We start from the raw sequence: 26691 nt of genomic DNA, 5'->3' as shown, positions 1-26691 counted from the left end.
GTCGCTTTGTAGATACTGTCGGTAAGTCGGTAACTCGTTGACTATTCGGCAAATAGTTTCCGCTAGTTTCGTATAGATGGCGCCACTGTCCAAACAAAAAGTCCTTAGTTAAAGGGTTGGAACATTTTCTTCTCAGCTGATTTAGACAGCCATTTTCCCGAGAGGGACGCCGAGCGTGATCGAGAGTGTAAATACACCTGTTGCATTTAATACCAATGTGCGCATAATGAGTTCGAGATCAGATAAACATGATGAGCATAGCGAAACTACTATTAAAGCTGAAATTCGGAAAACACTACTCTCTATTAATGACACAACGCACAAAATGTAAGATAAAATTATAATTTAATAAAGAATTGCAATTTAAATGAAATGCATTTATTTTATCTTTCAGAAAAAGTGAACTTGATGCAATTAATGTTCTTACTAAGAAAAATGGACAACTCCATATAGGAGTAACTCATGCAAATGAAGTATTGACCAAAGTGGCCAAAGACATGAACATAAGCAAAATTGAAAACCTTTTAAATGATGATGAAGAAGATAATGAAGCACTACCTCATTTTGGAAATGTCTTTTCTTCATCTGCCTTTCAAGAAAAGATATTGCAATGTTTAAATGATGTATAATTATAAATTTTATTACTAGGTCTTTTGTGTATATATTTTTAAGAAGCAACATAATTATTTTGTAGAAAAATACAGAAAATATGTACAAATTTGATCTGTATTACTCGTGAACAATACCTTTTTATACAATGAATAAATTTAAAGCTTTGATTCTGTTAACCAACTAAATTTTTGTTCTTTACGATCAGCCTGAGGATTGATCATAATGTTTATCAAACTTGGAGCATCACTGACCTGTAACAAAAATCATTATACCATTAAAATAATTCTTACAGATACTATACATTAAACATATATTAATTTTACCTGAAGGCATGATTTTATTGCTTGTTGAATATCCTGCACTGTCCTACAAAAATATCCTTTCTTCCCAAACATTTCTATCATTTTTTCATAATGAGTTTCAGATGTTAGAGAATTTGGTGGTGTTCTAAAAATTAATGCGTTTAGAATTACTCGCTTTTATAAGCGTACTTTTAGTGTTTCTAAAACTTACACCTGTGTCGGCTCTCCCGAAGACTGTATCTGCCTAAATGTTTCACTGTCTAATCCACCAGCGATACCATTATTATTCACAATTATAACAATAATAGGCAGTTTATACCTGAAACATTGTTAATTGTTATAAAAATTAATTTATTATTGTTATATTTACTAGCTTCAATTACCTGAACATTGTTTCAATTTCCATGCCTGAAAATCCAAAGGCACTATCTCCCTCAACGCAAAATACTCTTTTCATAGGAGCATGATTCTTACAGTAAAGAGCAGCTGCTATGCCAAAACCTAGACCTACACCCATAGTGCCAAAAGTAGCAGCGTCTAATCTATGGCGAGGTTCGTTATTTAACAAAATTGTTTTACCAATATCCATCGTATTGGCTCCTTCCGAGCAAATAATAGAATCTATGAATAAAAAATAAAAAAAGTGTCTATTAGTATTTTTTAAAGTAACATTATTTCCTCTGCTACAGTGTTAAATTTGATTGAGCTGTTTAACAGGAAATATGAAATTACTAACTAGGAGGAATCATATCTTGTATATGTTTAAAAACAGCATAGTAATTTAAGGGTACCGAAACATCCGCCGACATTCTCTGAAAAAAGAAAAAAAAAGAAATGGAAACAAAGATTTAAATTATTCGTTACACGTTTGTTTATGATAATTAAATAGAGTTCTTACATTAACAAGCGTTTTGTTCTTGTTCGCTTTAGCGAGAAGATCTTTCCACCATGGATTGCTCCTTTCAATCGACCATTTACGTTCTTTTAGAACAGTAACAAGGCAATCCACAGCTGTTGAGATGTCCGATTGAATTGCTATGGCGGAAGAAACAGAATTATGCAATTCTTCTGGGCACAAGTCGATTTGTATTATTTTAACATCAGTTTGAAAACGAGGCGATCGACCGAAATGTAACATCCAGTTTAATCTGGCGCCTAATAATAAGATAACGTCGCTCTGTTGTAACGCAGAAGTTCTTGCGCTAGAAACGCATCGTTCATCGGTGTCTGGAACAACCCCCTTTCCCATTGGCATTGGAAGGAAAGGAAGATTTGTTAAATAAACTAGATTGCGGATCTCATTTTCTGCTCTACCATAAGCAGCCCCTAAAAGATGATTTTGAATGAATATCAAATTTTTCTACCAATATCATAACATAAATTACCTTTTCCAATAATTAACAATGGTTTTCTTGCTCGCATAAGCAAGCTAGCTGCCTGTTCAACTAATTTACGATCAGGAAATATTAACGGAGGCGGTGGACAAACTGTAACTTTGAATATTTTTTCCTCGTCGACTGATTGGGTCAATATGCTGGCTGGAAAATCCAAGTAAGCAGCACCTAGAAATATTCATAACGTACAGTTATGTATATGGTATTTTGTACTTTTATCGTCGCTACAAAGTATACCTACCAGGTCGTCCGTAAGTGGACAACCGGACAGCCTTTTCTACGTGAAGCGGTATTAACCCTGCAGATGGTGGCCTGGCGGCATATTTACAATAGGGTTTAGCGGCTTCTACCTGTGGCCATTCTTGAAAACCTCCAACTCCCTCGTGATCCTGAGCGCACGATCCTCCGATTACTATGACTGGCCTGCGTAAAAATTTGCACCGCATAAATTACAGTACCTGGTATCGAAAATTTCTTTCTTCCTTTCTTAAATTTCAATTTTATTGCCATTTTTACAAATTTCTCTGTAACGTTCTTGTATCTTTCAACACAATTGATACGTGATACGTTTATGTAATCATTATCTAACTTATATGCAGTGTATCTTTTTTTTTTTAATAATATGGCACAATGAGTACGAACTGAGTTACGCAATCGATCATAAGATAATCATTTTCTTGGGATGTGAAATATGTGTGCATCCTGTGAGTGCATTAACTACAATCCATAACAATAATATTCTTATGTGTTGCATCAACGTGTTCTCATAACAAATAGATTACTATTACATATATTTTACTTCTAGATTCAGAATAGAAACATTGTTGTGGTAGAAAAAAAGAGAGGTGCACATTGCTCACCAGCAATTCACTTGAGCGTTTGCCATACCACCTATAACGTGAAGCATGCCCGGTCCAGAGACACATAAAACTACAGCTGGTTTTCCTAATTAAAAAAAAAAAGAGAAAAAATTTAATTAATCCCAAGTCATCACAGTGTGTTTACGTAGCGTAAGAAAAATCGTTGCGCGCTGTAGTAAAAATTTTAATTACGTTCCTCGAATAATATGCTCGCCTTTGCGTGTAACAATTTGTTCACACGTTTGTAACTATAACTCGAATTTTTTCCCGCTTACTCGTTAGGTAGCCATAAGCTTGTGCAGCGTAGCATGCGGCCTGTTCGTTTCTAAATCCAAGATACTGAATGCCCAGGGCCTGTATGGTCATGGACAGCTCAATTACGGGGTGTCCAATTATTCCAAAAACATATTCGATGCCCTGTAATAAAATAATTAACAGAATTATTATTGCAGTTTCCCTGCGAGTCGACTGAGAGCTGCGAATAGTTATATCAGTAAAATTAATTTGTATAATAATACAATGTTAACTTAATGACATGCGCATAACAATAAGCGGGACCATTTTTAGAAGTATTATCACTGTATTGTGATTGACGTAGTCACTACAAGCGATAAACTCGGTAAAAGGAAAAAATTAAATATACAATACTTAATATGTACAATAATTGTTGTACATAAATTTTTCTTTCATCATTCAATGACGATAAATACATTTTTCGATAATGACTAATAATAATTGTTCAGGCTTAAACGCTGAATCGTTCGAATTCGATATCAAACGTTTACAAGTTTCCTGGATAACTGCATTATTTGTGCAGTCGGCATTAAGAAAATTACTACGTATCAGTGAAAACATATATTTCTTTACTGTGATTTAGAAAACGAAATGATTCGTGCTTTTACGAATCAAGATAACGGTATACAAATTGAGAAACTGATTCGAATTTAAGTGAAGTTATAACGAAAACGGCATGCCCCGTTGCGATGAGCGAACTCCGCTTTTATCGCAAATTACAAAACGTAAGTATTACTTTTAACGAATACAAACGTTTCTAATTTTTCATAAAAATTTTCTGTATTATTTATGTGCAAATTTTCCTATTAATAAAATACGTAAAGTACCTAATAAATATTGAAGAAGTTCTTATTAATTTTCAAAAAAGGACACATTTATACGCGCGTATATCCTTTTCAATTTAAATTAAATTAAATTAAATTCTGTTACGTATAAAAATTAAATGGAAACATTTCATTGTTGTTGTTTATGTAAATACAGTGTTCTTATTTGTTAATTGATTCAACTTTATTGAACTTATAGTCGGTTATCTTTCTTCTTGCGATAGCCGTATTATCATCCTCTATCGACCTAAAAACCGTATGGAATTTTTTTAAATCCCGACTCGATTTGCAATAATAACAATCAAAATAAACCTGTAAAAAAAAAGATTCTATAAATGATATCATATTTTCATGGAAATTTAATTAAATATTAAGAAACTGAAAGCAATTGATTCAAAAATGGAATAAATAATGAATGAAGAAAATAAAAATATTTCGCTCTGCGCCTGACAAATATTTTAATAGTACTAAAAAGGTATATTGTTTGTTCAACTTGTATATTACATAACCTCTAAATGTCATTAATTTTGTAAAAAAAAAAGCAAAAATGCAAATTAAAAAAAGATGATAAAAAAACAATCTTGTACCTGAGCTTTCAGAGCCTCAGCAGTTATTTGATTTCCGCTCTTCATTTTTAAATCAAATTTCCTCGCAAAACGTTATTGCTTCTGACAGCACTATCAACCAACTCGAAGCAACTGCAGCTTAGCTGGTGTATACTGGAAGCGTAGCGTCGTTGAACTTTGGATCCGATAAAAAAATAAAACGTGTAATTCCCGAATAATTTCATTCGACCTTCCGCAAATTATATTTTTATAAATTGTAGAATTCATCCAACGGGTCAAGGGGAAATTTTTCAATTTACAATAGATATTCAAATCCGATCATCAGTTTTTGAATCTCTAAAAAAAGAAAAAGTATTTAAAATTCGGTCAAGCATAAATAATTAATTATTCATTAACAAGTGCTAATAATCATTCAAGCATCCAATGTGTTCCTTCCAATTTTAAGGGTACAAGAGGATGCTTCGGGTGAAGGCCGTTTCTTCTTCTTTATCCTTAAAATCCACTATTTTTTAATATAGGAACAACGTACTTACTTTTTTTTTTAATGATGTAACCGGCATTACAACAGTGTACTCAATCACGTATGGAATTTCAGCACGTGATTAAGAATAATTGACAAATCTGACGTGTATCTAATAAATGCAGAGACATACGCTTTGCCTTGCACTCGAGGACACGTCAGTGTTTAGCCAGGTCAATTTTGGCCCTCCGGCTCTTTCAATAACACCGTCTACCTGCAAAATACCCTGTTGCGAAAAGGATAACGGGTCCTTAAATTATGACTTAGAGGTACCTGAAGCACGGCAACGCGGTGCGAAACCATTATTCTGTAAATTTGGAAACTCGTTTTCATCGTTTCCTTCATTCTCCAACAGTCTTCTACCGAAAATTTGCCCCTGTAGCATGCAGTCACGCGTGTCGGATCGTATTCGCATTTCACAGGCGTTTCAATTCTGCAACAAGCCGTGAAATCATCAACTACTGAATTAATTAACTACCTAACACTTATATGCAATTATAGACGTCAAATTAAGCATGAACCAATTATGCAACCTTTTGTTCTATCTGATATGTTAGACGGAGCGTCTACTTTACCGACAATTAAATTTTTAATTACCAGCTATAATTTTGTTATCGATTTAAGTTATAGTTAAAATGTCCCTGCAAAACCAATAAATTAAAAGCTATTTCAAATAGAAATTGTTATTGGTTCACCCTGTAGATAACAACTTATCTGTTTATTTAAAATTTTAAAACTAGATATACATTAAACGCGAACTGTTGCAGTGTGAATTACTGTTATTTGGAAGGCGACGAGCATTTTTTACCTGCAAATTGGTCATTTACTTGTCCGGTGACCTTAGACGAAGTTGAAAGTACGCTCAGGTAGATGGGCGCATCGAAGGCGCGGTTCAACGCCGGCCACGTTAACTTACATTTAAGCCGAGGGATTTTGCCAGGAAATGCTCGCGGTGTTTATTGTCGAAGGGTACATAATGGCCCAAACGGATAAGAAGACCTAACGGTTAAAAGTGTATAATTATTTTTCACTGAATTCGACTGTCGGTGCAATTTAGAGAAAGTTGCCAGTACCTGGGGACATTTGAAAGCACTTTAATGTGCGTGCAATATTTGAAGAAAGCTTTTGGAAGTCTTTGCCGAAACACGATGCTTCAAATTATATATTTTTTTCTTCGATATTAGCTACACGCTGTTCGTCCAAGCGTACGATGAAAACCTTCCACGTTGAATTACGCAACTCTTCGGCTCGAATATCGCACTCGGTTTTTTTTTTTTAACCTAAACATAGAAACAAAATTATTATGGGATGTTAGCAATTACGGGTATCAGTATTTGTAAAATGATCAAGATAATGCTTTAACTTTTCTTACGCTCGTTAAATATTTTAAAATAAATAATATCAATGAATCCTTCTCTTCCATGTTCTTCTATTGAAAGTATATTTTCAGAATAATAGAATTATCAGAGACTGATGGTTCTGTCGTATTTGTTATCTGAAACAATAAGAATTATTCAGTTACACGATTACTCGTCTTTCACGTACACATCGCATTTGTCCTCGCGTTTGAAGTAAAATAAACATCATCTACATCGATTATTGTCAGTGAAGAAAACGCGTTATCGGGTAATTGCACATTGATTATCGACGGACGAAAGTTTACCGCTACACATCAAAGACAATGAAAGATTTGCATAACATCGAGCGCACTAGTGTGCCGCGAATTCGAGTCGAGTTCGAATGGTATTCCTGGATGAAACTCGATACAAACAAAGGACCAGAAAACCAGTAAAGCATTTACGAACATTATCCTCTGACTAATTACACACAGCTTGTCCGTGTACGTAAACAATCGAGCGATACCCTGAATTCTCCAACGAGAAAGATGCGTTTCGTTGATGTTACAATAATTTGACGATGGTATTGCGTTGCGACCACAACGAATTCGTGGCGCAAACCCGTAAACACCGTGGATTTACGTAACAACACGGTAAATTGTTGAAAATTAAGGAAGTCGCTATTCTACGATGTCAAATCACAACGGAACACCCACGCTCGTAGCGAATGATTCGCGTTTAGTTTTTCTGCTTTTATAGATCACTCGATTTATACGCATTCATGAATAGTAAAATATTGTAATTTAATTTTGCTATTTTCTACAGTGTATTGTTCGCTCAAAAGCTAACACGGTATAATTATTAAAAATTATAATTGGAAATTTAAGCTCAGATCGCTATTTTATATAGAATTTTGAAACAGCAATTAAGTAAAATTGAAAATAGCAAAATTTTCTTCGCTGTAAACAGTGAAACAACGTTCTTTTCGTCTAGTTTCTACAGTTTAAGCTAAGAATTGCAGTACAGTTCCGATATTCTCTGGCGAAATTCTAAGATAGAGGTAGCAGGGGTGGTTTGCCCGATCCCCCAAAACTTTCGATGTCCTTTCTTCTTATCCCGAGGAAGGGATGTACCTGGTTTCCCCACTTACTCTCACCTGCCGACTGCTTAAATAGCCAGGCTTGCCCAACGGATGTCATCAGTCACTCCTTGCAGAGATTCGGGTTTGTGTCGTGTTCGATAGTTTAGTTTCCCTTGAAAAATGTTCTGAAGAAGACGTGCAGAAGGAACGCGTTCAGTTTTCGTGCGTGATCCAGGAATTCCTCGCTGAAAAATGTACAAGCAGATTTACAAGAAGTTCTTTCCACGTGAGTGAAACATGGTGTTTATAATTTTCTCATTTTTTTTCCTGTCAATTCAATGTTTATAAAAAGCAAAATTTATACTCGTCGCCCTATAGTTTACACAACTGGTTAGTTATTACCTCTTCTTCCTCTTCTTTTTTTAAAACTTGAATAATTTTAAAAAGAAGTCTTCAAGTTTCAATGGTTGTTAAAATTCATGTCTATTCGCATAGTTTACAGACTTGCCGGCATAGTTTTCGAATCACGCCCGTTATTTAACCTTGTTACATGCTGATCACACTTGGCTAATTTTCTTCCTGAAGAATCTTTAATGTCCTGTTGTAGCCATCGGGTCCTATACAAATTGAAATACAGTAACTATCTATACTAATTGATAGAGATACATTAGAATGCTTGATCTTGCATCATTCTAGAACAACATTTTTGTTATTTAAATGTTATATTACCAGTTATCTGTTCCCTTCTAAAATCGATTTGTAGATTGGTTTCTGTAACGGCTGGCAAACGGTTTTATCGCAAAAGCTTAGGGAAACAGAAGTTTGATTGGTGATCGAGGCGACAGGGATGTTTGTAAATAATAGCATACGGCACAAAAATAGTTTGTAAATACAACGTGAAATGGTTGGAAAGTGGTCGAGAACTTTCTTTGAAAGACAGACTACGTCCTCGCACGCTAGGAGTAACGAACGTTGGAGGAAAGTTAAAAATTGTGCAAGAGAGTATAGGCGCGCAAGGAAACCTATTTATAGAACACTTTTTATCTTGTATAATATTTATAATAAATATAATTTTTTATCATATATTAACTCGGTTAATATAGTTCTCCAACGATATGATTGAATGTTTATAATCAGTTTTTTCTTGTCAACCGAGTAGTTGAAAAATTGAAACTAGCCGCATAAAGATGATAAGTTGTAAGGGTAAGCAATCGTTGGCGAACATTAAACAATCATAGTTGGCATGGTAACCTGTCGCATTATTTTTGCAAATTAACATTCAGGGAAATCCGGTCGCGGTCTCAAACAATATTTTCCTCGATTCCCAATGTTCATTATCAGATCCTTTCAGGACTGCGGGGGAGGGCTTTTCAACGACCCGGATGCTAAGATATGGAAATGCTTAAGTAAGCCGCAAGTTACGAGCCGTGATAAAAGCCAACCTTGATATACTTTGACCCGATTCGCCGTCTAAACGACTCAACTAAACTAGATTATTTTTCATTCTTCTTTCGCAGGATGGATCCCGACCCGAGTGCTGATCTGCCTGATGATGTTCACAGCCTGTTGGACGAACTACATGTGTCGTTTGCAGATGCCAATCCTGGCGGTTCCGATGATCAAAGCTCTGCCCGGCAATACCACAGGAGGTGCTTGCTCCGATGATCCGTCTCGTGTACGACGAGCGCTCTCCTGGCTGGACCCGGGGGCATATCTGGAAGATCACATTCTAGCGGAGAGACTGAAAGCGGCTCAAGATTCCGTGGACAAAATTCGTTTACCTAGGGACATTACAAAGAGGGAGACAGATTCATCAAAACGACCCGTCTCGCTGTTCAGCGGCGAACCTTTCGATTGGAGTCCCTCGGTCCGTGGTCAACTGATAGCAGCGTACAGCTACGGAAACGTTCCTGGAAATTTCCTGGGTGGTCTGATGGCTATGCGATGGGGAGCGAAGAAAGCGATACTCTGGACTTCTGTGGTAGCTGCTATAGTGTCACTGATAAGTCCTATCCTAGCTCAACTGCACTGGGGAGTTTTACTATTCACCAGGATAATAATCGGTGTCACCGGAGGAGTGACATTTCCGGCTTGCCACACTTTGGTCGCCAAATGGGCACCGCCTGACGAGAGGGCTCGTTTCGTTTGGTCCCTACTCGGTGGTACTTTTGGTACCGTCTTCACCTACCCCATGGTCGCTGGTATCGCCGAGAAGATGAACTGGGAGAACGGCTGGTACATTCCGTCCTTGTTGATGTTCGTCTGGATATTCTTCTGGTTTATACTCACGTACGACACGCCCGCGGAACATCCTGGGATCTCGGAAGAAGAGAAACAGTTCATCGTTAAGTAAGTGAATGTTAATCAAATTATTGATTAGAATGTAAGACAAGTTTGCGAGTAGTTTACCAAACTTTTTCATTCGTTATTCAGCTCCCAAGCGGGTACAGTGAGGACTGAAAAACCTTCGCTGGCAGAGACACCGATCAAAGAGATCTTCACGTCGGTGCCGTTCATCAGTTTGATCTTCTGCCACTTTGGCAATATGTTCTTGCTGTTCTTCTATCAGAACGCGATGATGTTGTACCTGACGAACGCTCTGGGATTCCAATTGTCAAAGGGAGGCCTGGCCGCTGGTTTGCCTTGGGCAGGAAGGATGTTCCTCGGGTTCGTCTTTAGCTGGGGCGGGGACACGCTTAAGAAAAAACAAATCGTATCTGTTACTGTTCTTCGCAAAGGCGCAACGGTGTTCTGTAATTATCTTAACAAGTTCTCCCTTGTTCGAGTATTTCACAATAGTCTTCTCTAAAATTTCTTCTTCTTTATGGTGTTTTCATAGCTCATCTCATACCAGGAATCTTCCTGATACTAGTCGGCTACGTTGGATGCAGATTCGTTCTCGCAAACGTGTTTCTGGTGCTAGCGCTGGGTTTCAACGGTGCAGCGAGTATCTCCAATTTGTCCAACAATCAAGATTTGTCACCAAACTTTGCTGGATTCCTGTACGGTATCATAAACACGATCGGCGGAACATCCGGTATGATTATTTCACCGATGGTGGAAGAAATAGCAGGGAAACACGGGGTAAGTGTCGTCCTTTCTCTTTTTATCTCGTCGCTCGTGTGCTTCGCTGTGTAATCTTGTGCTTTATCAGCTTTGCTTTGTACCCGCTTATCGCAAACGTTTGTCGAATTACTTGCATGAATTATGTAATTTTTTTGTTTGTTCATTTGTACATTCATCGTTGTGATATTAGAAGCGAATATCCTGTTACTGTCTCGTTACGCTTAAAGCTGCTCTTGGCATATTCGAGACCTCAGTTCAGCCTTGTACTCTGTTGCGTAACTCATAGTACGGGCAGTACTGGGGAATTGTGTGTGCGATGCATCCAAAATGAATCATCTAAACGATTGAAAAAAATTTCACCGACCTAATAGCACCTAGAATTTCACCTCGTCACACACAGACAGCTTTGCTTCGTTCTTCTCTTTTCTCTTTATGCAATTCGTGTATGTGGAATATAAGAATATGTATATGATAAAATTGCAATCTTTCTCTCTCGACAATTTTTGCACACGTTGGAAGGAGAGAGGATGCAACGAGTCGAAGCGATAATATACACTTCTTGGTATCCTGTAATTCTTGTCATCCAGATGCACGAAGTACTAATTACAATGTCAATATCCGTGGATTGAACGCGCTAAAAAAGTTGTATTTAAGTGGAACAGAAGAAGGCCTCGCTATGCTTATCCTATTCACATTCATCCAGACACTCTTTCGTGGTGGTGACGATTTGTGGGTACTTACTCGTCTCTATATCATCCAGCTTATAGTACGAGACGTACCTACAAGTCGCATCATCCGTAATCCACTTGCATACGCAGTATTCATATGCACTGTTTTTTTTTTTTTACCCTAATGCTTCTTAGTGATCATCTTAACAGCAATACCAGGTGTACGGGTACGTGTATCATCGATGTTATTTGCAATTTATGTGGCTTTACATGTATACGCTGTTTCTAGCTGTTGTGAAGTATCTTAAAGAGTCGTCCCTTTCGGGAACTTGCTGTTGATTAATCGTGTATAAGATTTTGTTGCGTCTTCTAGCATGCTATCGAAAGATGGCAAACGTTATTCTGGATCGGTGCTGCAGTGTGTATCGTTTGTATGATCATCTTCATATTCGGCGGCAGCGGGAACATCCAAAGTTGGAACGAAGTTCGAGCTGACCGGCAACGTCGTCAAGAAGAAGGAAGGGAGTAGCTGTTTCCTGACGTTTTTTAAAGACATCGACGTGCTATACTGAGTTGTGAAGTGAAAATAATTAGACAGGAAAGATGAAATTGTGAGTTGATTTTTAACTTTGACAAGAGCTGTGTTTATATTATTAAATGTTACGAAACGTTGCCGAGTGTAACGAAGTATCGTGATGACGAATAGTATTGTAAATATTTTATAAATCTACTGACATGTACATGTTTTAGATTATGAAATTGTTGTAATCTCAAGTGATCTATTTTGTATACCAAATGGAGGTTTTTCTATATTCTATATAACTTAAGATGTTTTAAAAAAATGTGTGATGCAAATGTTTCGTTATTAAATAAACGTGTTTAAATTAAATTGAATTCTGTTTACTGATTCGTATGATGTGGCATACAATGAAACGGAAAAAGGAAAAAAGAATTGAATTTTAAGGATGCGTTTTTGCTTATTAGAAGAAACAAATATTGCAGAACGTATGCACAGCAGCAAACAGATTTTCATTGTTAATTGAAAAGTATTTTATTAATTCGCTATACATTTTATCATCACAAATACTTTATTTGCAGTTGCTAATTTTAATTTTAATTTTACTTACTGGTTAATGTCATTTTATAACAATACTTTTCAGTGCTTCGTCTTTCCGTAAAATAAACGACTGTTCTCTATTAAAAAAAAGTAAAAGTAAATATACAAATTGAAATCTTTCACTGACCTACCGCCTAGCAGCGATAAAGCAACAATCTTTGCGCGCACTTCATCCCAACCAAACTAGCATATTCTTTAATTTCGTTTTCTTCTTCTTGTCTGACACGTTGGGATTGCCTTTTATATATTTGATACGGCATTGCAGCTCGACGATACAAAATTAATACCTAAAATGAAAACAAGATCTCTTAATAGAGAAAAGAAAAATACAAATATTTGTCATAGTAAGAATCTATAAAGCAAAGTTTATTTTAATACCTTACGAACATCGACGACACCATCTTCGTCGATAGCATCAATGTCATCGTTCAACCTGCAATATTTTTGCTTATCTAATTTCAGTAGGCAAGGTTCTATATCAAACCACCCATAAGTTTCAGGACACAATAATTTTGACGGCCTCATTCGTGCTTTGTATCGCATCTTGGGACAAGAGTGTATATAAAATCCCATGTAGTAATATTTTAAATCTGGCGCAACTTTATTTAATTGTCTCGTTAAATAAACCTCTCGAAGAGAACTACGGATAGATGTAACGATATAGATATTACAGAAAAATTAAATATCAACGTGTAAAAATTTAGATACCGACCTAAATGTTCCAAGAGAGAGGAACGAGTATGCTGGATCATAAAAGAAGTAAACACTTGAGACACAAGAAGGTAAAATATCTATCACTCCAACAGCAATTAATTCATTATCTAACCAGTATTGTTCGTGAAAAGAGCCATATCCACCGGGTGGTCCATTCTCTGGTGTCCATGACTTCAAAATTATATTTGTATATTATCTTTGTACAAAGCAACGAAATTATATATAAAAGGTAAACAACATCTAATAAAGAATGTTACGGTAATATCATACATAATATTTAAAACGTTTTAGCATTAATGCAAAGTGTACCTGCAGAGGACTTTTTACAATAAAATTAAAAAACGATTCTATATCCAATTCTTCTGGCGGATCTCCATGGACAATCATTTGGTATTTTTTATAAACATTTGCACTTACTTCAAGAGTGCTAATAAATTCGTCGGACATTGTTCTCACCAATTTTATCTGATGAATCAAAAAAAATAACTTGTAAGAAATTAATTCTTGAATTTACATATATAACAATCAACACGCTGACAATAGAAAACATAACACATAGTAAGAAGGTCCACTTTGCTCCAATCGTGTATCATTTTACGTTTTCAATGTAGCATTAATTATGTATGATATTATGCACTTATGGGTAGAAGCAGCAAATAATATTTTACCAATTCTGACAATGTATAAAATCATATGAATTGTAAAATTACCTGTAAAGGTGATTCCACAAGAATTCTCATATATTGCTTCTCTACAACCTTTTCTGCTGGAACCCCGTGAATTGTTGTTTGATATTTTTTATATGTTTCATAAGACTGTTTTGATGTTTCTATGTATCCAGGGCTCTTTGGCGAAACTCTAACTAGTTTCAGCTATTAAAATTTGTAAATTTAACATAACTGTATCCCAATAATAATCAAACAAAATATTGTAATTGAATTGAATAATCATACAAGTACAAAGTACTAAAATTTTCTTTCTGCACTTTCTTGTTACATGTTAACTTAATTTTTAGCATCGGACAAATTGGAGAAAGAAGGACCAACTTATTACATGCAACGGTTATCGAGATACTTGAAATAATCGTTACAAATCCTACCTGCAATCTATTAGTTCCATTACACATTTCTTCAAACAATTTCTCTAAACTTTTAGTATGGTTTTCTTGTTTATTTTCTTTAAACATAGCATCTATTTCTTCTTGAGTTTTTCCTTGTGCCAATAATTTATTTTGTTTGCGTTGTTTACGTAAAGCTTTCGCTTTCATGCACGGCGGTCTAGCAGCATTCATTTCTACAGACTGTAAGCTTTGAGATGTTCCATCGGTCTCATTTTTATGACTCGACGATGTAACAGGTATGCTTTCTGAAGTTTTCTGTTGAGTTTCCAAATCGCAAGCTTTTTTTTCCTTGTCCAATACAGTAGGTTGTAATCTTGCATTCACTTCATCATTTACAAATTTCACATTCATATCAGAAGCACTTTCTTGTGCTCTTAGAAAATGTCTACTATGATTAGGAATTTCTCCAATATCTACAATAGATTCATGTTAGAAATGTATGTTTTGAGGATGCATTGGAACTCTGATTATTTGTACCTATATTATCACAGTGATCCTCTTCACCAGTATCCATAGTATCATCTTTTTGCAATTCATTTCTTAAGAACTTAGCCATTCTTTTCAAGACTTTCTTTTGTGACTTAGAAATCTTAAATTGTAATGCTTCACACCTATAGCCAACAATATGGAACTTAGTATATTCATAATTAGATTCATTAGTATCATGATAGCAGTTAAAAATTATTGCACTTTATTACCTGATGGTATACATTGGGCAACACGTTTGATCCATGGTTGGCTTGTAACAATAAGAACCGCATCTTCTCCAACCTCTATCTATTAAACTTTGATAATCTTGAACGGTCAATATATGTGTTCCCATACCTAAAATATATTAAATGGTAAAGTTAACATAACAGTATGAAAAGTATATGTATATATATATACCAAACTGTCAAGAGAGGTACATAACCTATTAATAGAAATAGAGGAACATATGTAATTTAATAAAGATATGATAAAGTAGAATCTCTGATTACTATACTTGCCATGACTGAAATTTGTATTAGGACTTTTGCAATAGCCACAACTATATTTCTCTTGTTCAGCATAATATTCAACAATACTGTACGACTGTTTCGCCATTTTTTTTCCTTTGTTTTATTTACTTTTTCTACTATTATGTTAATAACATTGACGTAATCATTGAAAACCGAAGTGTAATCGCCTGAACTGTTTGTTAATAAAAGATAACTTTCTATATTAATCACTCCAACAATACCACTACGTATTTACAAATTTAACCCACTAAACAGGAAATGACATTGTGTACTGCCATCTTGTTTCAATTTTGAATGACGAGGCTAAAATTTGAATATAGCAATATCACATTAAATATTTTTAAAATATAAAAGCTATTATACATTCTCTGTTGCAAAGCTTTTACTAATTTGGTAGATCAGATTATAAATCAAAGTTACATGAAAAGAAACGTACGGATTCCTATTACATGATTAAAAAAAAAATACAACTGGATTGTTTTTAATAAAATATATCTAGCTATCTGCAAAGTTGCAAATTAAAATACTATTCATGAATTTATAAAACCCAATTACTAAAGTTAACAGTTCTTAAAACAGTAATTATAAAAGATTATACAGGGTGTTCGACAACAGGTGGGCAAAATTTTAAAGGGTGATTCTAGGGATCAAAATAAGTTTAAAAATTCGAGTAAAAAGCGCCTGAAACCTGCAACCCGCCCAGCACCGACGACTGAACGTCAGGTCGGCAGGGGTTGGTACAGTCATAACCAACAGATGCAAAAAAAAGTTATTATAAAGTAATAATTAATTAGAAATTGACTAATTCTAGTTCATTTTGTAATATCTGAATCATCACTCCTTTAAAACTATGATTTTATAATGTACAATTATTGAACTATAAGATGAGACGTCGTATTCACATTTTGCCATTTCATGAATGAAGTTATTCCTGTTTTACAGCAACAGGCGTCCCTTACTACAACAGAGTGAAACATCGATCTATTCCTTCGGGATACTCCCTACTCTTTGCTGGTTACAGTGTAAAACTTCAGTGTAGTATCAGCGACTAGAACTGCCTGTTCTATTACTGGTTTATACTACTGAACCTGCAAATCATACATCATTATTAAAATATTAAAATAAAAGATACTTTTCTGTTGGATTGTTATAACAACTTTTTAATTTTAATAACTCCTTTCATAAATATCTTACTTTAAAATTAGATGAATTATTAAGATTAATAAGAGAGAGGGTCATGGCTAAAAGTTTTGGGAAAGACTCTCAAATTCTTAAGTCCTGAAAATGTATAGATTTAAAGACTTATGGTTATTAATTAATTATTAATATTAATGTAAAAAGACCATTATGCAGGAACCTTTCATGGGATAAATGTTATCTTATCGGTTCAATATCTTATCAACCCTTCAGAATATTATTTTGGTCCTGATCGTACAACGTCCCTGGGTAAGTACTTACATACATCCACGTTCCCCTCCCACGAGTGATTTCTTCAGTACATCCCTCCACTAAATCCTGGAAGCACGGGGATTCGTCGGTTCCCAGAATCAACGGTTGACGTCAATGGGAACCAACCTTCGGGTCGAGCACGTCGAATTATATTACTTCACAGAACCAACGCCGTAATTACAGCGGCGACGAGGTCCTCCCGTGTCCTCCGTGGGATAATCAACCTTTTTACTAGATTCGTGAAAATCAACTTTTCGTCGAAAGAAAAATGAGGGCGCATCAGCTTTCAAGTTTAAAGAGAAGAGCATCTCTTAGAAGAGGGTGTGGCGTTAACTCTTTATCTTCCTAATATTTTGTCATCATCCTACAATTAAAAGTATATTTTTCTATCGTTATTATGTACCAAGAATGTAATTGTTAAATGGATCATTAAATAAAAAAATGGTCCTTTAATTAATGTCAAGGACATGCTTGTTACGTAGATAGTCTACGAGGTACAATAGTTTGTCTCTTAAATTTTAATTATTGAAAGATCCTTGTAAATACACGTTCACCCCGACAGTACATACGTGGAAAACGCGGCAGGGCGAGTCCGCGCTTCTTTTTCTGCAACTCCTTGAATTCGCGCAAGCGTGTGGCCGATTCTTCGGAAATAGATCAATTACCGAGATACTTGGTGCGACGAGATGCGTCGTATCTCAGGTAAACAGCTCGCTAAAGGATATCTTCCAAGAACTTTTCCTCCAATTCCCCATAGATACTACATTCGATCCTCCTTCGCTGTTTCTGCATATCTGAAAATACATATTATACCAGTGAATTGAATTCAAGATCCTTAACTAAGAGATCAATTTTCTTTCCTTTTTCTTCACCATGATCACAAAAAGGGTTAAACCTCCCGAAGAGAGTAAAGAGACAGCGATAAAAGAAGATGCGGGGGCGAGGTCGTAAATATTTCAAGGATCTCAGGCGATGATAAATATTTTTTCGTAAGACGTCAGCGTGATAACGCGGGAGGAAAAGAAGAAATTTCGCACGTCGCTTGATCTCTCCCTCTTTCTCTCCCCCTATCGTTTCTCATGCACGGACAGAAAATATGCGTGGGCGTTGGGTGCTCGTGGGCGTTCTGTGACGGTGACGATGGTGGTGGTGGTGTGGGCGTTTTTGCCTGTTGCGGGGGTTGAAGAAGAGCGGCCGGGGACTGAATACGGAAAACGTTGCCACAATTTTCTCCCTATCCAACCCGGTTCGGCTGTTCCAGACGGGAAAGAAAATACGGATTGAGAACAGGCGAAAACGAGCCACGTTGTCATTGTGAAAATATTGTTCGACGTTTCTCTGGAAATTACAACGACGATTTAACTATTATTCAATTTACCAATGGTTACTATGCTTCCTTTCTTCGAAAGGATATAACAATTATGAAATATTCTACGGGAAATTAATCGAGAAGGATATCGGTTTAAAGAAAACCAGAAGACAGTTCCAGGAACGACACAATTCAATTGAAACGCTTGAAGGAACCTTTTAATTAGTCCTCCCATTGACATCGAACGATTTCTTATATAATACTATGAATTAACAATCGACAATGTTTCTGGTGAAAAACTAAATTCAAAGAATCCTCTTAGACTGACTTATGGCTTATTTGTTCAATTGAACGTCGAAAAAAAAATTGAATAAATTACAGTCCTTGAAAGTTCCACCTGTTTACAACCGAATTTTCCAAACAACCACGGGGGTGGGCCAAGATGTTATGCGAGAGGAGATTTTAAGAATAGAGCCGAGGATCTGCTCGGGTCATCGCGTGGGTAGACGTATTTCGTATCACAATAGCAACGTAATACAAGTTCTGTGCGGAGCGTTCGTAGAAGTGTGCGCGTGTGCGCGTCATATCAGCCCGTAGCAAGTCGGTAGGGGTTGTTCCGAGGGGTAGGGGGTGCTCGTTCACCAAGGTGGGGTTGGTTGATCGACCGTACCCTCCGCCAGTTTTCTAGTCGTCCTGACGAGCTCGAACGTTCATTCTACCTCGATCAGCCGAACTCGCCAGTTCTCTACCATCCTCCAGAGAGAACGTCGCCACGAGAGAACGTATCCGAGAAAGAAGACTTACCAGAAGTCTGACCTGTAGAGAACAGTCAAGACTAAGAAAGGTGACTGAAATTCTATTTCAATCCTTCTGTTAATTTTCTCAAGTGCAATCGGTTCTATTCTCCAAAATATTTCAAATCCTTCGATCGATTTAATTGGCCAAGTTTCGAGAGATAAAGACCTACGAAAAAAATATTTGGTTGTTATTAGGAGGGTGAAAAAATAAACGTTCGTGCCGGTAATTGAGATTGTACATGTCAGATTTGTTAAGATTAAAAGTCCACCTTTGAATACGTAGAACAGGTGGAAAGTAATTTTAGACTGTACAAGTTGAAAAGGAATTCCTAATCTGTAATTGCGATCATCGGATTTCTTTCGAATCTTTCGATCTTTCTTTGTTAGCAAAGGAGGCAACGTTGCGACATTAGGAGCATTTCGATTCATCAATGAAAGTACAGTCAATGAAATGTATTTTTAATTGTGTGTTGCATAGAGGCGTACACAAACGCGATAAATGACTATAGAATTTCTAGACGCAACAAGTGTGCGATTTCTGAGTCTACTATATCCGGTTCAATTTCATTTCCTGGCCAGCTTTAATTGTTCGATGCTATCGCGAAGTTTCGATCGGTTTTGTAAAAGCTCTCCAAACATTTGCTGTTTTTCAGATTGAAACAGGGAGAGAGCGAAACGAAAGATAATTATTTTCTCGATCCTTGTATCAATTAAAATTCATTGTAATCACCGTATTCCTTTGAACCCTGACATTTCGAACCGATAGAAAGAGAATAGATATTGCCTCCGTTGCGATTTAGTTAATTGCGCGTTTAATTACCGACAATTCCACCGCTCTGTACATAAACTAATTTATAATTAAATTATTATCGTCACCTGTTAAGGCTGCAAAGTGCCTCGCGTTTCTCTTCTATGAAACAATCCTAATGCCACGTTTATTAATTCTGAACGAGCATCTAATCTGAAACAATATAATTGCCAAAATTAAAATTCGATTAGAATAAATCATTCGATATAACGTTACAACTGATCGCATTGAAATTTTTACAAAATCATAAAAAGGAAATGTACAACTTACGGGACTTTCTACGTGATATACCCATTAATTTTTTACACGCAATGGAAATAGATTCCTGACATTTCGCATTATATGACATTTAAGCTTCTTTCATAGCGACCTGCTATCTTCATTTACCTACCATCATGGCTAACGTAAACTTTGCCCTGTACACGAAGAGAATACTTTATAGCAACTGCATTCTTTATCCTGTATCTACAACGTATATCATCCAATAAAAAAAAAGTTAATAAAACTGTATCGATATTCCTGTCAAAGTATCTACAATTGATAATATACAGATTAAAGTTTACCTAAGGAAGATTCGAGTTAACCGTGGAAAAAATGAATTTTTCCAGATGATGTACGATTGGGTGTGGTTACTGGCTCTATGCTCTCTCATCGTGATAACCCAATCCTTGCCGACGAATCTGGCGGAAGACGGAAAAAAGACTGATCAAACGATGAGACCAAAACGTGAGACATCTATCTTGTTACTTCAAAACTGAGTAGAATATCTGATATACTCATTAACAATATCTATATTTCATTTCTGTTGTAGCTAAACGAGCACAGGAGATGTTAATGTTTGGTAATCAACAAAATCGTCAAGCAGAAAGCAACACAGGTGGATCCTCTTACTCGTCTACCGCAGAAAAGAGTGAGTATCCTATCCTTTGATCGACACGTTTCATTACTTTAATTATTCTAATTTATTATTCTTTGTTCCAGGAACTCTATCCTCGTCAGGATTGGGTGGGCTGAAAGCAGCTCTAGTCGAGGAAGAGAAGTCTTCTCGTTCCAACACACCGAACAATGCCATGTACGATCGTGATTCCTTTTCTCCCTACGAAAAGAACTACGAGTAAGTGTTTCGTCGCTCCGAGGAATATTGAACTCGATCCAAGGAGTTTGTTATCGTATAACAAAGCGACGAGCGAGGCTAATTTTCTAAGGTTAATGAAAAAGGAAAAATCAATTTCTGTTACAGTTACAGTAAGGTCCTTGTTAACGAGCTAGGCGACGAGATGCCTCAAGTATGGGATGTTCCTGCGTACTCTCGTTACTACATGAACGAGGATCGTCGAAAGAGATCCGAGAAGTCTGCAACAAGCGGATCAACCACCACGAAACCGTCTACCTCGTCGTTCCAATCCTCGACATCCACTCAGCAGTCCGCGTCACAGACACAGGCGAAGAGAAGGTGAGTGATAAACGCATGCATTCTTGTAGAATGAAAAAAAAGACACGTTGACAAAGTGAAAAGTTGCGTTTCCTCTTTTCTCGTTAAGTGCGTTTCATAGTAATCGTTGAAGGCGCGAGAATTCACCTGTGGAACAGGCAGCCTGCGACAGGGTGAATCGACTCTGTAACCCGGCTGTAATTCCCACCCCTGCGAGCACGCCTTTCCCGCCCTCTTGCTCGTGCGGGACATCCCTCTTTTTCTTCGACATTTCTTCTGAATGGGGATGAGAGGGTTGGCGAGGGCGTTGCCCTCGGCAGAAACGGCGGTCGACTTGACGACCAAGTCGGTTCAATACGACGTCGTTATCGAAGTTGATCAGCGGAGCATGTTCTGCTCCCATCCAAATCATTTATAGACCTCTTTCAAATTCATCATCTCCACCTGCAATATTAATCACTTTTAAAATTAATATTTAAATTTACAACTTGCATCGTGATTATCTGAACGATCCATTATCCCAGACTTAATTAGTAATTAAATAATCACCAAAGTCCCCTCGATTACAAGATTAACGATCGAAGGCTTATTAATTTCTTTCGGTTACCAAGCTGTTAATTCTATTCCGTTTTGCTGATTGCGCATAAATGAGACATAGTATGCGTACTGTGTACGACAACGATTACAACGGTGCAAGTTTCAACTATAGCCTGAAACGCGATATCTTTCCAGCGAAGGCTATCGATGACATTTACAACGTACACACGAAGCGGTTCTTCATTAATTAAGTGACGTCGAGGAGTGACGTTCGCCGATACGTCAGAGGATGATCAATTATTTTAAAGTCAGCCGGCTGAGTTTCTTACGTCAAACTTTTATTTTTACACGGGGAAAAAAAAAACCGTAGTCGCCGCGCCGATGTGCAACGCTTGACCCGTAAATAAATGTCACAGGTCACTCGTGCACGATTTTTCCTCTTTGCATAGGAAAGAAGGAGGCTCGCCGAGACGATCGTGGGAAACTATAATGATAGAAACTGTTTGATAGAAGTTCCAGTTAAGTGGCATTAAATTGCAAGTTCCATTGAAATTGGTGTTTAACGATAACAAGAAACAAAGTTTCTTCTTTGTTGCTTCTTATAAACGGGAAAATACTTTGGAGGCTGATCAATAATAAAATCTCGTTATCCTTCTTCCTCCGTAAATTTACCTCTATTACCTGGTAATAGTGTCTCCTTTAAGTCCCAGATAATTTGTCTGCGTTAATCGTGGGCGCTGAAAAATACGAATACCGTTAACGATTTTCCAGAAATATTAATCGTAACCGTATTAACGAAGCTAGACGGGGAAGAAAAAGAGCAGAGAAGAAAAATTGCGTCGCTAACAAGTTTTATGGAACTTGGTGAAATAATTAAATTAGTATAATCACCGAACGAAATAACGAAGGTAAATGGGGGAAATCGCGAAATTCGACGAGACGTTCACGTGTCGGACGATTATTCGATAGACCAACCACTCTGTTCACGTGGGCGTGTACGTGTTCCTGGATGCGTGGGTGGACGCGCACACACGTGTACAGTTTGGTGCAGTCATCGGGACGTTCGATACTTGTGACGCAATAGGGTAGCTTTCCAAGGGGTGGGTCCGCGAAAAGCTGAATGGAAGCGGCGAGGAAAAGTAGGTCAGACCTGACTATTACTTGACATATCGCTAGCCAATCAGCTGACGGGAATAGAGCTTCCTAGTTTGCGACGACACTTCCGTGAGATGCGTAACGATTCGCGAGAAATTTTCGTATTCAATCGACGACACGCCCGTGCCACGGACACCGTTGCCGACGGAAATTAGTGGAACGAAAGTTCATCTACAGATATGCAAATCGGGAAGCTCGAACTCTAAAAGAATTAACCTTCGGCTATTTATTCCCGTGCTACTCCGTTACAAAATTATCATTATAATTGACGGTGATGTCCACTTTTCAAGCTGAAACTCGACGGGGTCGTTCGTTCTTAGATCAATTTGTTCTTCATTTCCCGATGTATTTCTTTTTCTCCTGATTACTCGTGAGATGTACCGGGAAGAGCTGAATGAAACCACCTGACGAGTCAGACCGTTTTGGCATATGACCAACCAATCAGCTGATGGCATTAGCTGGGTGCCGTCGTATCGATCATCCGCGACAGACCGTGGCAAAAGGCATGCTCGCCAGACCTGACCTAGGATAACATCCTACCGCTGTACTCAGCGCAAACGCGTACGATCTCTTACACTCGTCGTCATTGGCGCTTGAAGAATCGTCCTTTTGTTCGCTGGCTTTTTCATTCAAAATATACTTTGCGCTTCGATGCATATACACGCGCGATTGAACTATAAATCCAGCTTCAACTAGCAATTGTAAAAGGGTCTAAAATACATACAGAGATAAAAGAAAAAAATATATATATCTTACATGGTTATTGGGTGATTGATACGAGTTGTCCAACTTGAAACTTTCAGCGTTCCAATTTATCAAGAACCACGATTCAAGAGGGAATTGGATATCGATCCGGAGGATGTGTTAACTCTGTTGTCCCTTTGGGAAAACGAGCGTCGCAAACGGTAATAACAGCCCTCTACGCGATGGTTTATAATTGCGAATGGTCGTGTAAATACCTGAAATATAAATTCATTTTTTAATATTTAGAAATTGGCACAAGTACATGAACGAAGAGTACGATAACGTAGACGACGAAGACAATCTTCTTGACGAAGAAGATCCTAGAAATGGTAAATGGAAACAAATACATGTACCTTCGTTATCGATTGAATTTCGTTTCTATTAAGACAATATCTGATTGCACGCAGTTATCCCATGGATGGATTCATCGGTGTACCCTCCTCGTCATTATAGTCTGGACTCTTTATCACCGTCAGACATAGGAATTATACGTACTCATCCATCTAGCTATTATGAACAATACGAGAACCAGTATGGTCAACAATACGATGGTACTCCTCAATATGGCCTTGTTTATCCTCAACAAAGTTACTACAATGTCCCTGAGAAGAGGTTCATGGTTTCCAGAAAACGCTCACAGGTAAGGCATCCCTGTCACCCTGGAAATGATTCATCGAGTTTTATGATTTGTAATTTTATTTTACAGGCATACGATCCTTACTCCAATTCTGCTCAGTATCAGATAAGCACTCAATCGCGAGGATACCCATACCAACACCGCTTAGTCTATTAAAATGGCCCGTTGTTGCTCGATAAAAATACGTAACGACAAATTACATTATCGAGAACGTGATCAAGAAAAGCGAGAGATATAAAGAATTTAGTAAGAAAAAGAGGGTAACGAACTGACGTTTTCGGACTCACGTATACGCAAGACAAGAAACTAATAAATAACACAGAAATTTCGAGATTCTCTGACTGAACGCCTCTCTCTCTGACGCCCCCGTTCTTTTAGCTACTCTGTCTTCGTTCTGAACACAATAATACGTGCTCGAAAGACGAACAAGAGAGGACTTTACTTTAAGAAACACGGTGCTCAGAAAGACTATACACGATCTACAAGAGCCTGCTGAATAGACAATAGCCATTATGGTAGAAGTTTCAATTGTTTGGCTAACAATGTGCGTTGCGTAAGGACTTGTGTTAATTTCATTTTGAATCTATCTGATACATCTAATTCCAGCATGCTCTTGTATTATTTCATTAACACGTTGACTGCCATAGGACAGTTAATTAATTCTTTAATCAACTTGAATGACTAATTTTTAATTATTTGACTAACTCGAATTTGTAACATCTCGAACCTCGTCGTAGTTAGCGTGTTAAATGATAAAGTTATAAATTCAAGCTCTCCTTGCTTGCAGCACGGGCAGGAAGAGCACCGATCAATCGTGCGACGACTGAAATCGTTAAAACAATCTTAGCGTACTCGAATTAAACTATCCTCGTGCTTGTCTGACTGATATTAAAAATGAATAGTTACTTTTTCATGGATTAGGTTCGAAGGTAGACGCATAGTACTCGATCCGACTAGACAACCGTAGTATTGGCGATGGGAATAAATGGTCGACCTAAAATAAAAAAGGAGGACAAGATTTCATTTCGGGACGATAGGGAACGATAGAATAGATAAAAATGAAAGACGAGGCTGAAATGTAATTTTATATAACTTACCATTCGTTTCGCTTATATGTATATCGTTACATATGCATTGTCGTCAATTTCATACGACTCGTGTGTATGCATTTCATCCCCTTTAAAACTTAGTTTGCAAGAGGGATAGAGAGAGATACTGTACACAAAACGAAATCGAAGATACAAGAACATATAGTGTATATATTGAGTACTGAAAATACCAGTTTGAATCCAATGATAAATGGTCGGTATCGTGAGCTACAACATATCTTCTATTGGATTCACACTTTATATTCGACGTGCTGACACATCGATACCCTCCTATCCTTACTTTAAACATAATTGTCAATTAATTTTCTAGCCGTGTACAGACTTATACTATTCATCGATCGCCGCAAGAATAATCCTCGATGGTTTACTTCTTACAGCGGCATATCGGCTATCAATTAAAATTTTCCGACTCGATGGTATTAATTAACGTGCTGTGTCTTGAATAACGATGATCGTGTCTGTAAAACATGGCATCTATATTAGTACAAAGTAATTGGTAATGTATTACTCGTTTGAAAATGATAGTACTTAAAAACTAATAAGAGGATTCATCGAGTTCGTGAAATTTTAATTCTTCTCTTGCTGCGAGTGTAAAGTGTGAAGTATCTTTTTAACGATAATAATCCATCGTCTTACCATTGTCACTGAAAACAAAAGGAAAGATAAAGCGGGGAAAAAAAAGAAATAAGTAAATGTGAAACTACAAACTTACCACCGAATAACATGTAATGTTCTTCTCGATTGAACCAAACACGGCCTTCCATAGAGCAAACGTTCCGAGGAGACTGAATAATTTTTCCTTTTTTTTTTTCTTCGTTCGTCTGTCTGTATGCTTGAAACGCGTACATATGATTATTTTTCACGGTAGAAACAGCAACAAGAAAAATAGAAAATGATAGAAAGAGAGAAAAAGAGAGAGAAAAATCAGAGAACGACTGACCGATCGATCCGTGAACGATCGGCGATAGAAATCTTTTTTGTCACTTGATGCTCTATATTTTTGACGATCGTTTAGTATGTAATTAGTATTTACTTAGATTAAGTATCGTTGCGACGGAATGATTCAGTATTTATTACTTATTAATATTGTAATTAGCGTTATAGATGATGAGAAGTATTGATTATTATGTACAATTAAAGGGACATCAATCAATCCGGTTTGAGTTTCATTGATAACGTGATTTTTCTCTTCAATGAAGACACTTGTTGCATATTTCTTTGGAACGCATCTTCAAAGA

At 36.9% G+C, this 26691-nt stretch overlaps 5 protein-coding genes and 2 long non-coding RNA genes across 16 annotated transcripts; 3 read left to right on the top strand and 4 right to left on the bottom strand.

The window, feature by feature from the left end:
- The first annotated feature begins 86 nt into the window (after positions 1-86).
- LOC114878802 lies at positions 87-792 on the top strand. Its single transcript, XM_029193016.1, has 2 exons — positions 87-327; positions 395-792. Exons 1-2 carry the CDS (start codon positions 227-229, stop codon positions 627-629), a joined length of 336 nt encoding a protein of 111 aa, XP_029048849.1. The 5' UTR covers positions 87-226; the 3' UTR covers positions 630-792.
- Positions 709-7955, bottom strand: LOC114878797 (2-hydroxyacyl-CoA lyase 1). 4 transcript variants are annotated; one of them, XM_046287933.1, is made up of 17 exons: positions 7866-7955; positions 6745-6867; positions 6446-6652; positions 6181-6371; positions 5646-5805; positions 5386-5586; positions 4874-5188; positions 3444-3585; positions 3169-3253; positions 2550-2731; positions 2300-2476; positions 1813-2240; positions 1651-1726; positions 1298-1535; positions 1126-1233; positions 936-1059; positions 709-863 (listed from the first exon to the last, which is right to left on the bottom strand). In XM_046287933.1, exons 7-17 carry the CDS (start codon positions 4916-4918, stop codon positions 768-770), a joined length of 1701 nt encoding a protein of 566 aa, XP_046143889.1. In that variant the 5' UTR covers positions 4919-5188; positions 5386-5586; positions 5646-5805; positions 6181-6371; positions 6446-6652; positions 6745-6867; positions 7866-7955; the 3' UTR covers positions 709-767. The 4 variants fall into 4 exon arrangements, with proteins under 4 accessions (XP_046143889.1, XP_029048831.1, XP_046143890.1 ...); XM_029192998.2 differs by having other exon boundaries at positions 5386-5805; XM_046287934.1 differs by having other exon boundaries at positions 5386-5805; positions 6181-6652.
- On the top strand, positions 3916-12413 carry LOC114878799 (sialin-like). 4 transcript variants are annotated; one of them, XM_029193009.2, is made up of 5 exons: positions 3916-4187; positions 9308-10139; positions 10224-10543; positions 10630-10874; positions 11898-12413. In XM_029193009.2, exons 1-5 carry the CDS (start codon positions 4139-4141, stop codon positions 12051-12053), a joined length of 1602 nt encoding a protein of 533 aa, XP_029048842.1. In that variant the 5' UTR covers positions 3916-4138; the 3' UTR covers positions 12054-12413. The 4 variants fall into 4 exon arrangements, with proteins under 4 accessions (XP_029048842.1, XP_029048843.1, XP_029048846.1 ...); XM_029193010.2 differs by lacking the exon at positions 3916-4187 and adding an exon at positions 7988-8076; XM_029193013.2 differs by lacking the exon at positions 3916-4187 and adding an exon at positions 8897-8993.
- Positions 12414-12550: 137 nt separating this feature from the next.
- On the bottom strand, positions 12551-15766 carry LOC114878798 (arginyl-tRNA--protein transferase 1). Of its 3 annotated transcripts, XM_029193003.2 has the most exons (9): positions 15465-15766; positions 15174-15300; positions 14953-15086; positions 14455-14888; positions 14066-14227; positions 13665-13820; positions 13354-13526; positions 13020-13281; positions 12551-12928 (listed from the first exon to the last, which is right to left on the bottom strand). In XM_029193003.2, exons 1-9 carry the CDS (start codon positions 15559-15561, stop codon positions 12776-12778), a joined length of 1698 nt encoding a protein of 565 aa, XP_029048836.1. In that variant the 5' UTR covers positions 15562-15766; the 3' UTR covers positions 12551-12775. The 3 variants fall into 3 exon arrangements, with proteins under 3 accessions (XP_029048836.1, XP_029048839.1, XP_029048840.1); XM_029193006.2 differs by lacking the exon at positions 13665-13820; XM_029193007.2 differs by lacking the exon at positions 14066-14227 and having other exon boundaries at positions 15465-15765.
- A 440-nt stretch (positions 15767-16206) lies between these two features.
- LOC123988328 lies at positions 16207-21169 on the bottom strand. Its single transcript, XR_006829914.1, has 9 exons — positions 21078-21169; positions 20616-20935; positions 20403-20519; positions 20110-20304; positions 19908-19992; positions 19039-19197; positions 17495-17719; positions 16935-17289; positions 16207-16564 (listed from the first exon to the last, which is right to left on the bottom strand). It is a non-coding gene; the product is annotated as an uncharacterized LOC123988328 (long non-coding RNA).
- LOC114878800 (prohormone-2-like) lies at positions 18849-26606 on the top strand. The gene is made up of 9 exons (XM_029193014.2): positions 18849-19078; positions 20448-20565; positions 20651-20749; positions 20821-20953; positions 21080-21292; positions 23767-23868; positions 23954-24036; positions 24115-24347; positions 24414-26606. The coding sequence occupies exons 2-9, from the start codon at positions 20448-20450 to the stop codon at positions 24498-24500; spliced, it is 1068 nt and encodes a 355-aa protein (XP_029048847.1). The 5' UTR covers positions 18849-19078; the 3' UTR covers positions 24501-26606.
- LOC114878803 lies at positions 21228-24203 on the bottom strand. 2 transcript variants are annotated; one of them, XR_003789789.2, is made up of 5 exons: positions 24061-24203; positions 23720-23922; positions 22481-22545; positions 21419-21715; positions 21228-21314 (listed from the first exon to the last, which is right to left on the bottom strand). It is a non-coding gene; the product is annotated as an uncharacterized LOC114878803 (long non-coding RNA). The 2 variants fall into 2 exon arrangements; XR_003789788.2 differs by having other exon boundaries at positions 22490-22545.
- Positions 26607-26691: the final 85 nt, after the last annotated feature.

This window comes from Osmia bicornis, chromosome 11 (genome assembly GCF_907164935.1).
Source record: "Osmia bicornis bicornis chromosome 11, iOsmBic2.1, whole genome shotgun sequence".
Classification (NCBI taxonomy): Eukaryota; Metazoa; Arthropoda; class Insecta; order Hymenoptera; family Megachilidae; genus Osmia; species Osmia bicornis.
The sequence above is the reverse complement of the archived record's forward strand: the minus strand, read 5'-3'. Positions and strand labels throughout refer to the sequence as shown.